The sequence below is a fragment of the Bos indicus genome, chromosome 18 (genome assembly GCF_029378745.1).
Source record: "Bos indicus isolate NIAB-ARS_2022 breed Sahiwal x Tharparkar chromosome 18, NIAB-ARS_B.indTharparkar_mat_pri_1.0, whole genome shotgun sequence".
Taxonomy (NCBI): domain Eukaryota; kingdom Metazoa; phylum Chordata; class Mammalia; order Artiodactyla; family Bovidae; genus Bos; species Bos indicus.
Genome location: NC_091777.1, coordinates 9,343,301 through 9,355,818, shown reverse-complemented (window position 1 = coordinate 9,355,818; position 12,518 = coordinate 9,343,301). Strand labels below are relative to the sequence as shown.

Below are 12,518 nucleotides of genomic sequence, written 5' to 3'. Positions count from 1 at the left end.
ACACTGAGGGGGAATGGTTGGTGTGGTCACTGTCTCAAAGTTCTCACCAAGGCAACTGGGTCTGCGGCGCGCGGCCAGACGGGGTCTGTAAAGCGAGTGGCACGAGGCCGGTGCTCAGCCCTGAGGGAACCAATCGAAGCCCTCAGGGAAGGCCGACGGCGCCCAGGACTACGGCCTCCTGAGGCAGCAGCCGCTTTGGGTTCTCCCTCTCTCTCGGCGTCAAGTTGCTCTCACTCCTGCTTTGACAGCCGTGTTTACCCTGGGCTTCTGCGCGAAGAAAGCACCTCCTGAGTCAAATGTTCCCTGAGGCGACAAGCAAAAAGCGCGGGCCACCTCGAAGCGCGAGAAACAGGGGCGAAGCCGACGGGGGCGGGAGGACGCACGCTACGTATGACGGCGCCGACGCACACGCAGAAACGCGCATGCGCGGTGGGTCCAGTTGCAGACCGCGGCGCCCGGTGGGAGTCAGTATGGCGGCCGAGCGCAAAACTAAGTTGTCCAAGAACTTGCTGCGCATGAAGGTGCGGGGACGCGAGGGAGGCGGGTTGGGCGGTGGGGATACCCAGTCTTTCCGACCTGGCTGGAGCCTAGGCGGCGGGCGTACGAGGGCATTAGAGAAGCCCCGGAGGACCTACAGCTGTCGCCTTCATTCATTCACTGAGCAGCGCCTGCTCTGTTGTAGGCACCGGGAACTGGATTATAAATTTCGGCGGATTCTTTCTTAAAACCGGCGGTCGGATAGGAGAGACAGACGCGTAAGCAGGCACTTAAAATATAGTGTACTCAGCGCAGTGGTGCTAGAAGCGCCGGAAGCCCCTGGAACTTACTTGGGCTTTTGCGGGTAGTGGCATCTAGTAGACACTGAAGGGTAGGTGGGAGGGTGGGGGACAGAGCGTCACAGACTGGGGGAGAAGCGAGTTCAGAAGTTGGTGAGGCAACCCTCCACCCCAAATCCGTAATTTCAGAGAACTAAAGGTCATTCAGTCTGTCTGGAAGGCAAGTAGCAAGAAATGGGCCTGGAAAAGAAGCCAATAATCACAGCATGCAAGGAAGGAATTTTAGGGCAGATTAGGAATTTTTTTTCTTTATCTTGTGAGCATTGGGAAGCGATTGAGCACCGGGGCGAGTATCACGAGCTGTGCTTAAGTTTTCACCGTTACTTTCACTGTCCTGTGGAGAATACATTGCTGACAGAAAGACCCGACAAAACTGCAGTCATAACCACCAGCTAGGACTGATGATCTGGGTGAAGGATTTCAGTGGTGGTGGGAACAGAGAGAATTTTAACAGTTGAGGTGAAAGTGAAGTTATGTCACCAACTTCAAACAAAATTGATTTTCAGATGAGGTGTGCGGACAAGGGTAGATAAAATGAATACAGGAATTAATACAGGAGAAACATGTAAGCCTTAAAACTTAAGTAACAGTATTAGCGGACATTTCTAGCTCTATGTGCTAGGCACTGAGTGGTTTGCATATTACAAGGCGGGAAAGCCACATAATAACCGATTGAGGTGGGTACGGTTATTGTCCCTCTCTCACAGCCAAGGCACCTGAAACAAGAAGTAGGTAACTTGCCCAAAGTTACACAGTTTATACATAAGTGTAGACAGGGCTTAAACTCAGGCAGTCTGGCTCTGAAGCCCCTGCTCTTACTTATCAGTACCACTCTGTACTGCTTGTCACTGAACACCACTATCTAGATGCAAACTGCTAAATGTCTTGTTTACAGAATAATGCAATTTGCAGTGAAGGGAAGCAGGGCATGAATAATGTTTTGAAACATTGGAGAGTAAATGGCATGTGCAAGACCTGAGTGGAGTTGAGCTGGAGTATAACCTGGGATGGATAGGGTGAGTGAGGGCGGAGGGTGACTAGTAGTGTAATTAATCATTTTTGAAGTACCTCTTTGATACATATTAGCAAAATTTGGATCTTCAGTAAACAGAGGGGGTTCTTTCCTTATGGTGTGTAATCATATAAATTTCAGGGAAGTATATTGGCAAAGCAGGCATTGGGAAGATTTTAGCAGTTGTTTTAGTCTTGGAATAAGTCAGATGAAGGTATGCTGGCTGCTTAGGGCTCAGACCAACAATCTGACTCTGTAATTTTGAAGGAAGAAGTTAACTTAAAAGTTATCTACCCCTGCTTGGGTGGTTTGGGAACACTCAACTGGACACTTGAAGCAAAAGAGACAGAAACAATTACCCAGCTTCTCTGGCAAGTTTGGCCATTGCCAACAAAAAGCCTTCTGGCAGAACAGCGGGAGACAGAGTATACAGATAAAGTGGGGTATCCTATGAGAAGCAAGGGAGCAGCTGCTTTAGGTTTCCTTATCTAGTGTAGCTGTTCAGCCAGAGCTAAATATAGAGCAAGAATGAGAGGGTTGAGGATTTAGTACTGTAAAGACTGATGCTGGGAGGGATTGGGGGCAGGAGGAAAAGGGGACGACAGAGGATAAGATGGCTGGATGGCATCACCGACTCGATGGACGTGAGTTTGAGTGAACTCCAGGAGATGCTGATGGACAGGGAGGCCTGGCGTGCTGCAATTCATGGGGTCGCAAAGAGTCGGACACAACTGAGTGACTGAACTAAACTGTTTATTTTCTAGTGTACTGGAAGTCCTCTTGTCTTGGTCAGCTAAGCTGCTTGGTCACCCCATCCCCACCCTTGAGATGGGATTCCCAGAGAAATGAGGTTGTTGGGGAAAATAGTTGCTGACTCTGATTTTGTTATGTTTTGACAGTTCATGCAAAGGGGACTGGACTCGGAAACCAAGAAACAACTAGAAGAGGAAGAAAAGAAAATCATTAGTGAAGAGCACTGGTACTTGGATTTGCCTGAGCTGAAAGAGAAAGAGTAGGTTTTTTATGATACGTTGGACGTTCACATGCCTGTAAATATGATTTATCATTCCAGTGACATAAAACCCATGAACTGATACCTGTTCAGTTTCTTGAGTTAGCCCTGCAAATATTTTTTTTTAATCATTAAGTCTATAAGAGTTCTACTTGCATTTATATGTTTTTATTGATGCTTGCCATCATTTATAACATTGTTCTTTTTTTACATTCCTTATTTAGAATAAAGGAATCTAAGCCATATGTCTCTGGTGATAGCTGGGGACCTTCTAAGAAAATCTGCAATGTGCTGTCTATTGTATTAAGTTCTGAAGATTATATGTGTACTTCACGTCTCTCCAGTTTTGTTTCAGTAACAGAGTTCTCCATAGATTGAGCTTTGTAAAGTCAAGAGTGTTTTATTTGTTTTCTTTTTAATTTTTACTGATAATACCAGTCATCTTAGCTAACATGTATTGAGTCTTTAGTGTATATACTAGGAACTGGGCAAAGCACTTTATGTCTCTTAATTATTTAATCCTCACAGCAAACTTGAGAGCTGGCTAACATCATTCCACCCATTTTATGGTTGAGGAAACTGAAGCTTAAGGGAGGGTAAATTGCTGAGGGTCACCAGATAGTTATTACTGAAACAGGATAACACACTAGATCATTTCTCTTCCACCTCTAAGCTTGGTTGATGCATGATAAATTTTTAATGAAGGAGTGATGATTCACATCATTAGTGAACTTTTCTAAATGTTTCTGAAAGCTGTTTATCATTCCTCCTTGATTCTTTTCTTACCTTGATAGCCTCTGTGGTATAGTAGTTTTACTTAAGTTTTATCAAATGACTAGTTCAGTTCAGTTCAGGCTCAGTCGTATCCTACTCTTTGCGACCCCATGAATCACAGCATGCCAGGCTTCCCTGTCCATCACCAACTCCCAGATTTCACTCAAACTCACGTCCATCGAGTCGGTGATGCCATCCAGCCATCTCATCTTCTGTTGTCCCTTTCTCCTGCCCCTAATCCCTCCCAGCATCAGAGTCTTTTCCAATGAGTCAGCTCTTCGAATGAGGTGGCCAAAGTACTGGAGTTTCAGCTTTAGCATCATTCCTTCCAAAGAAATCCCAGGGCTGATTTCCTTCAGAATGGACTGGTTGGATCTCCTGCAGTCCAAGGAACTCTCAAGAGTCTTCTCCAACACCACAGTTCAAAAGCATCAATTCTTCGGCACTCAGCTTTCTTTATAGTCCAACTCTCACATCCATACATGACCACTGGAAAAACCATAGCCTTGACTAGATGGACCTTTGTTGGCAAAGTAATGTCTCTGCTTTTGAATATGCTATCTAGGTTGGTCATAACTTTTCTTCCAAGGAGTAAGCATCTTTTAATTTCATGGCTGCAGTCACCATCTGCAGTGATTTTGGAGCCCCAAAAAATAAAGTCTGACAATGTTTCCACTGTTTCCCCATCTATTTCCCATGAAGTGATGGGCCCAGATGCCATGATCTTCGTTTTCTGAATGTTGAGCTTTTAGCCAACCTTTTCACTCTCCTCTTTCACCTTCATCAAGAGGCTTTTAAGTTCCCCTTCACTTTTCTGCCATAAGAGTGATGTCATCTGCTTATCTGAGGTTATTCCAGCTTGTGCTTCTTCCAGCACAGCGTTTCTCATGATGTACTCTGCATATAAGTTAAATAAGCAGGGTGACAATATACAGCCTTGACATACTTCTTTTCCTATTTGGAACCAGTCTGTTGTTCCATGTCCAGTTCTAACTGTTGCTTCCTGACCTGCGTATAGGTTTCTCACTAGAGATGCTGCTTATTGTCTTCAGACACACTTATGTTTTCCCTTTCCATACCTTATAATTTATTTTTTTGTTTCTAACACAGTTGTTGTCCATTGTTTACTTGGCTGATCTTCTCTAGATCTTTCTTGGGAATTTGAACGTCCTTCTCTAAAGATAGAAAGTACGTCCCACCAGGAGGGATGGAAGGAAAGTACTTTGTTTTTTCTGCTTACTTCTCAACTTGCTTTTCTCTTGCTTCTCAGAGGAGGCAAGATGTCAGTGAGGAAGGAGCAGATGATGCTGAAGGTGGTATGGATTTGGGAGCAGGGGTTGGTAGGAAAGGGACTGTTACTGGTAGGGAGGTATAATTTAATTTTATGCCTTGGCTAAACTTGCTCAAGAGTATTCCAGATGTTTTGTTACTTATTTTTAATGAAAAGCAAGACCGTTTGTATCTTGTTTTCAGTATTCTTTTTTTTTTCCCCCCAACATAGCGTATTAGTCCCAGGAAAATGACCTTTAGATTCCTTTCCTAGGGAGGTATGTGACATAGTCTGTTCAGGTTCTGTAACAAAATACCACAGACTGTGTAGCTTATAAACAACGTAAATGTATTTGTCACAGCTCTGGAAGCTGGAAGTCCAAGATCAGGATATCAGCCTGGTCATGTTTTGATGGTGGTCCTCTTCCTGGCTCAGAGCCAGCACCTTCTTGCTGTATCCTCACCTGGTAGAAGTGGCTGAGGATCTCTGTGGGTCTTTCCTAAGGCCCTAAACCCATTCCTGAGGGTCCCACACTCATGACTTAAGCACCTTCCCAAGGCCTCACCTCCTAATATCCTCATCTTTGGGGGTTAGGATTTCAATATATGAATTTGTGGGGGGACATGAACTTTCAGATCATAGCAGTAAATATTAATAATAACCTTTTGCCATCATTCAGTGTCATGTTTATGTTTAGAAATGAAGATCAGTTTGGGACATGAGCTGGAAGAGATGAAGCTGTCAAGTTGGGTAATTTGAGGAGCGTATAACAGAGACCACCAAAGTGTGGGCAGAGGTAGGGAAGCAGCTGTGGACAGTGCAGCACCTCAGTGGTTTGTGTAGTAGAAATAATTTCCCCCAGGCCTGGAGGGTCAAGGGGATGGAGTGGTTACTGAATCTGAAGACGGGCTGTGTGGAGGGAGCATGTTGCAAGAGTCGCCATCTTTATCTGAGGGCACAGCCAGCCCAGGTAAGCCTGTGGAAGGAAGCTGTTCCATGTGTTACATTCAGAGCAGCTTCCCAAGGCACTGATGGTGGGGGCTATGGGGGGTGAGAAGTAGACCTGGAAGGGCAAATGGATGACATGGCCCTGAGGTGTGTGTGCTTTAACACCCCAGACAGTGGGATGGATTGGCTAATTTAGTGCATGGGCTCTGGAGACAGACAGACCTGGGTTTGATGCCCACCTCTGCCACTTGCTTACTTGTGATCTTAGACAAGTTATTCAACCTGTCTCTTGTCATTGGTATATTGGGTGTGATGAGAAGTAAATGAGGTAATACATGTGAAGCAGTGACCACAATGCTAGGCATAAAGCACAAAGTGTTAGCAGTATATGTGATTCCTTATATTTAAGTATTAGGAAATTCAACCACTCTTTCTGCTCATTTGTGTTTGTGAACCTTTACTTGGTAGTACCATCTGAATTATTCCAAAGGGTTACTGATCTCCCTGAAACTGGAGATTTCGTTGTGTATATGCTCTGGGTGTCTAGAGGTTGCTATTCAGCTATATTGGACTATAGCTCAGTGATGACCATTAGGACTATTCAGAGTGCATGCCTCCCTTAGCCAGTCACCAGGCTATGTAGGTGGATTAAGACCTGCTTGCTTTGCCTCAGCTTGAAACAGCTGCAGAGCTTCCTAAGTCTGGAGCTCCCTGTAGGGGCTGAGGTCTTGGTACAGCCACGCTGCAAGTCAGCTTCTCCCTCAGCCCAGTCTTGCAGCCCTCACTTCTGTAGAGGGGTGTCTTCCAGCCAGCACTCCCCAGTGAAACTTCTGTGCAGAGCTCTGTCTCAGAGTGTTACCAGGGAACCTGATACTTAGTATAGAAGTGGAAGTTACCAGATCAGAGATTTTGCTCTGTTGTTGCCATGTTGTTTTTCTCCAAAGGATGTGCTGTGGTTTAGAGGTTGTGAGTACAGCCAGTTTAATGACTCGCCTGCCACAGGATGATGTTTAAAAAGTATTTTTGGCTACTGTGCTTCTTGTGCTTATGTATTGTGGCCTGGTGAACTTCGAGAGGTCTGAGGTCTGAGATTGACCCTACTTGCAAACTAACAAGTCAGCCTGCTACAGTTTCACGGATACTGGTGGAAGGCAGGAGAGCTCTGAGTCAGAGACAGGACTTTCATTACTCACAGCACAGCAAGCAGCTTGAGCATCACGTTGGCATCATTTCCTCTTATCCCAGGGAGCATGACATGGTACCCGCAGTAGGTTAACATCAGAACAGAGAAGTCCTGAGCTTAGGAGCCCCGAGTCTTTGATACTGAACTGCAGACAGACTTGCCTTTGGCCCCAGGGGAGGCAGTATCCTTATTTTGAGCCTTAAAGCAAGTCTGTGTATTGCTCCAACAGGAGAAGGGAGACAGCCGCTCAGCCTTTCAAAGCTTTGCACTGTGCGTGTATCCTTGAAAAGAACGAAAGCACATCTAGGGCCTCACTCACAGGCATGTGGAAATGAAGGAGACCCACAGAGACTAGCTCCCCAGCAGTGAGTTTTTGCCCTGTTTTGCAGTGCTCGTTATTCGTGGCCCTAGGCAGGTGTGTCTTTTTTTTCCTGAGCAGTAGTTTCTCATCTGCAATAATTGACAAAATTGATAATTTCCTGGATATGTTTTAGCTCTAAAGTCATAGATTCTGATTAATGAAAGCAGGAAAATTAAAATACAGAATGTTTTCAGCTATATTTTGGAATATTTCCCTTATTTGCTAGCTCCATGAGTGTCCCTCATCATTGAAACTATGCTTGTTGATAACAAACCACCTTTTCACACTAATGTTATTGAGTCAATAGAAATGCATGAGAAAGCCCTCTGAGGGGCCAGTGGTCCTTCTGCAAATCCTTTGCTGGCATTTGGGTCCATCTTTTGACTTAGGTGAAGACTTAAATGCATATGTATGGTGCTTTCCTGAGGGAGGTGATTTACTTGAGACTTTCGTGATGTTTTATCACCTGCACTCTACAAGAAACCAGACTGGCCAGTTGAAAGGGAATCTCAAGTTTATGAGAATGCTGAACAAAATGTTCAGGAGAACATGTGCTGTCGTCAGATGTGCTCACTTGGGATGGGGGTTATGCACTGGTGACTCGTGGGAGAATCCCTTCGGACACTGAAACATCCACACCTGCATCTGGATGCCCTCTGTGGTGTCCAGTGTTGAACCCTCTCAGTAGCAGCGCCGTTTTTACTTGGATGATTTTGGTGTGAGGTCAGCCACCTAGCCACTCTTATTTCTGCTCATTTTCCAGTCCCACTCATCCGGCTCTCCCAGTGTCTGTAAGATACCCTGTGTCCTTAGAGTAAATTACTTCTCTGCTTAAGTCATCCAACATCAGTCGTTGTTATTTATAGCTGAGAGCTCCAACTTAGACACTCACTTAAAGCTACCTATGACACTGATTTTTGCAAATTTAATAAAAAACTTGGGTGGGGAGCATAAACATCAAGGAAACTTCACTTTACGTTTGGAAAATTCAGGTGCTCTGTGTTCTTGCCTCACAGTGCTTTTGTTGACCAAAGCAATCTGTTTTTATCTCTAACCTTAGGTTAGAAAGCTTAGTGTATTTTTCCTTGATTCCACTGAGAACCATAAGATCTATTTTTCATTTGAAATCTTGACTTTTATTTGCTGTGCTTTGCTACAAGTAGACATGCTGTTAATACAGGTTTATTTTCTCATTTAGGAGTTTCATTATAGAAGAGCAGAGTTTCTTGTTGTGTGAAGATCTTCTCTATGGAAGAATGTCATTCAGAGGATTTAATCCTGAGGTTGAGGTATTAAATATAATTGCTTCAGATTTAAAATTTTTCCAATTGAATTCTTTCTGCTAATGATTGGGTTTAGGTTTTTTCACAACAGATACCATTTCGCCTCATTATATAGAAAATAACAAGTCCTGAAATATTGCCATAGCTATTTAAAGAAATCGCAGGCATTGCAGTCTAGTTTTATGTTAGAATTGAGTAGATGATTTAATTTAGCAGTATACAGTCCCTGACAGTGCCACTGTAAGTGTTAGGATTTTAGCTCGGGTCTTCTACAGGAATGTCAGGATTTTATTCATTTGCTGCCATTATGAAAAATTATTTTCTGGCATCTATAAATCTGTCTTTTCTAATGGAAAAAGGGTAACTTAAAAATTGAATAATTTGACTTTTTAATGGACAGCTTTTAATCCAAGCTTATAAATAGATTTGTAAATGATTCTTTAGAAAGTTTGTCTTCAAAGGAAGTATTCACCTTGTAACTGAGCTGTTTATTTTAATCTTCCTGCCTCGGGTTTGTAGAGAAGCACAGATTTGTCCATTTAACAAATAATTATTAGAACTCTGGCTCAGATACTGAAAGCTCTCCTATCAGTAGCTAGCCAACCACATGGAGGTTTGTGATACAAAGCTTTTGTTTGGTAACTATCTCAAGAAGCTGTGGTTACTTAGCCCTGGGACTGTTGACACTGGGGCTAGAATTGCCTTTGTGGTGGGGGCTTTCCTGTGCACTGTGGGATGTTGAGCAATATCCCTGACTTCTGCCCCCTACCCACTAGACACACACATATACACTCCGGCTGTGACAACCTGAACTGTGTCCAGACATTATGTAGACATTGCCAGGGGCCCCTCAGTGAGCAGAATCGTCCCTGGTTGAAAACTGGTTCTCTAAGGACGCCTGGAGCAACCACAGTTAGCCAAACTAAACACCAGTGTTTATTTATAAAGACTGCAGGTTGATTTTCCTTTGTCTCCTTTTTTTGAGTGGGTGTGCTAATTAAGGTGGTAAAATCGACTTTACACAAAATCAACACTAGAAGTGTTTGTTTTTAATATATCTCCTGTTCTGGCCTGCTGAAAGCTTTAGATTAGGAAGAGAATGAGAGCAATGGGGTAAAAGATTAAAAAAGATAGCAAAGATGATGAGCGATTGATGCCCAGAGACTAGGGTATTGGGTGCAAGGACTCCAAAGTGATGCAGTGGGAAATAGTGTTGATCTGACCCTCCAGATTTGATGTGGGACGTTATTAGAAAGTGACTTTAATTACCAGCACTCTATAACACTTAATATATTCTCTCTGGGAAAAGGTTTTGAACTGTTGGTCATGCAGGTCTGAGCTGTCGTAAATTGTGAGAAAAGTTCAGTGTACCTGGCTATAAAAAGAATGATACCAACTTGGGCACTGACTTTATTACAAGCAGGATGTACTTAGGACACATTTCATAGTATCTGTGTGTTTCTGGGGATGCCTTCCGTGGGGTTTATTCCGTAAATAGTTACTGTGTACCTGTGGTGCGTCAGCCCTGTGGAAGCACTGGAAGTGCAGCAGGGAACCAAAGGCTGTGCCCCCACAGAGCTTGTACTGAGACTGCTTCATCTTCAGTCCTTTAAACGTTGGAAAAGCTAGTCAAAAGTGATTTCTGCTTTCCTTTCCTGGTCCCACCTTTCTGGTAAAGAGGATATTGTTTTCAAGTCTGTCGGTGGATACCTATCAAGAAAACATTAATGTGAGAAAAAGAAGCCAAGGAAAGATGCATGGCATGCAGACATCATGTGGACATCAGTGTGTTATCCACCCGCATGTTTAGGGGTGAGGAGGCCCCCCACCGTTACACCAGTGCTGGCCTTCCAGCACTTCGCTGCTCTCGTTCCCCAGCTACCACCCAAGCTGCGTTTAAAATTACTCCAGACTGTAGTGTTTCTCACATTTGGCTCAAAAGTGGGAAGTTCAGAGGATGCATGAAGTTTACTCCTCCTTTCCCCACTCACTACAGTGTGTTCGCAGTGTGCCTGCTTTAGACAGAAGTAACTAGTACATTTCTGATCTAAATTACAGGTTAAACTCATTAACAGTAAGTCTAATCTAGTGAGGCTTTGTCTTATTATTTTTTTAATTCAGAGCTGGCTTATATCAACATATTGTGGAGTAAAGTTGGTTAAATTTTACAGAGACTCCCTTAGTAAGTTTTGGCTAGTCCTGTAGATGCTGTGGATTCTGTGTCTCTACCTTCAAATGTGTCTGGCACTAGTTCTTTTAACAAGCTTTTTCTGACTCTGCTAGTCACCACCGTTGTGTTTTTTTCAGAAATTAATGCTTCAGATGAACACTAAGAACAAAGCAGAAGAAGTTGAAGAGCAAACAGTGGAGCTCGATGTGTCAGATGAAGAAATGGCTAGAAGGTAAGTGTTACCTTAGACCAGGTTTATAATCTGAGCCCAGCATTCACTGACTCACGCTTACACTCCTTCCACCCAGTGATGGGTCTGCCCTGCCTTTGAAGGGAGTAACCCCAGCAGAAAGGGGACTTCCTGCTTTTTCTAACATGACCTGGGGTGGATTCATACCTGTCACAGGCTGGCAGCTGAGGGCTAATTTCTAGTGCTGCTTCTAATACATATTTTAAAATATACATCTTAATTTATTAGGATAATGCAAAACCAAAAAAAAATAATTGTTCACAGAGAAATTCATGAATTTTAAATCAGATTATTTCTTTTAATCATCGTTTTGGTTTTTCTTATTCTTTGTTGTGTATTTGATTTGATAGTCTTGACAAGTTTTGATTCCTTTTTTATTTGAAACTAAACTTGTTCCGTTTTATCATCTTAACAGATATGAGACCTTGGTGGGGACAATTGGGAAAAAGTTTGCCAAGAAAAGAGACCGTGCCATTTACGAAGAAGATGAAAATGGAGACATAAAACCAGTTAAAGCAAAGAAGATGTTCTTAAAGCCCCAAGATTAAAGTGTAGGCCTTAACATATAGCTCAGGGATGAGAGCATATTTTGGAACTCAACTCTGTAGGTTCCTCTATAGTTATTAATGGCGTAATGTTTATTTGTAAAGAAATGTATACTTTTGGAAACATGCTGCTTTTGGAACAAACATGTGATGGATGTTATACATCCTTTGCTTAACGGTGTTCATCAAGAGTGGACTTTAAACCCTTGGTCTTCAAATGTACATAGGTATGTGGTAGCTTCCTAAAGAATATTTTGTCTCAGATTTTTTTTTTTAATATAACTCTCCAGTCACTGACCTGAAATTGAACTCGTGAAAACTAATACCAGTGTTTAAATTGCCTTTATGTTTATAAACATGTCAAGTCAGTTCATATGTATATTTTGGAATCATGTCATGAGAATTTATTATATGTTAATTCATCAAGAACAAACTTGCCTCTTCGGGCTAAGTATTTTCATGCTACAAAGTCAATGTCAATGTGTGGAATTAAGTTTTTTCTTGTTGTTTAAGCCTTTACTTAATTTTTAGACATGGTTCTATAATAAATACCTGTTTTCATATGCTTTTTTGTTGTCTTATCAAATAATTTTAGTCTAATTCAGTATTGGAACTTTTGTCCAATTGGTAATGTCCAATAGCTATTAACTTAGAATATGGTGATATATTAAATTGAAACTTTTATGGGCCAAAAACAGTGATCAATTTTTGATAGTTCAACCCAGTAAAATTTACCACCAACCACACTGCCTCTCAAAAGTGCAAGTCACTCAGTCGTATCCAACTCTTTGTGACTCCATGGACTATCCACAGAATTCTCCAGGCCAGAATACTGGAGTGGGTAGCCTTTCTCTTCTCCAGCGGATCTTCCCCA

At 42.8% G+C, this 12,518-nt stretch overlaps 1 protein-coding gene across 1 annotated transcript; it reads left to right on the top strand.

Annotated features, from left to right (window-relative positions):
* Positions 1-402: 402 nt before the first annotated feature.
* Positions 403-12,212, top strand: MPHOSPH6 (M-phase phosphoprotein 6). The gene is made up of 5 exons (XM_019980098.2): positions 403-521; positions 2,748-2,860; positions 8,595-8,685; positions 10,987-11,081; positions 11,515-12,212. The coding sequence occupies exons 1-5, from the start codon at positions 423-425 to the stop codon at positions 11,645-11,647; spliced, it is 531 nt and encodes a 176-aa protein (XP_019835657.2). The 5' UTR covers positions 403-422; the 3' UTR covers positions 11,648-12,212.
* The last annotated feature ends 306 nt before the right edge of the window (positions 12,213-12,518 follow it).

Bases quoted from the DNA above. Each gene is read 5' to 3' on its own strand.
- MPHOSPH6 (XM_019980098.2), top strand. From the start codon at position 423: ATGCGCGGTGGGTCCAGTTGCAGACCGCGGCGCCCGGTGGGAGTCAGT. The intron at 2,861-8,594 runs GTAGGTTTTTTA...TTTCTCATTTAG, and splicing joins CCTGAGCTGAAAGAGAAAGA to GAGTTTCATTATAGAAGAGC. The intron at 11,082-11,514 runs GTAAGTGTTACC...TCATCTTAACAG, and splicing joins GATGAAGAAATGGCTAGAAG to ATATGAGACCTTGGTGGGGA.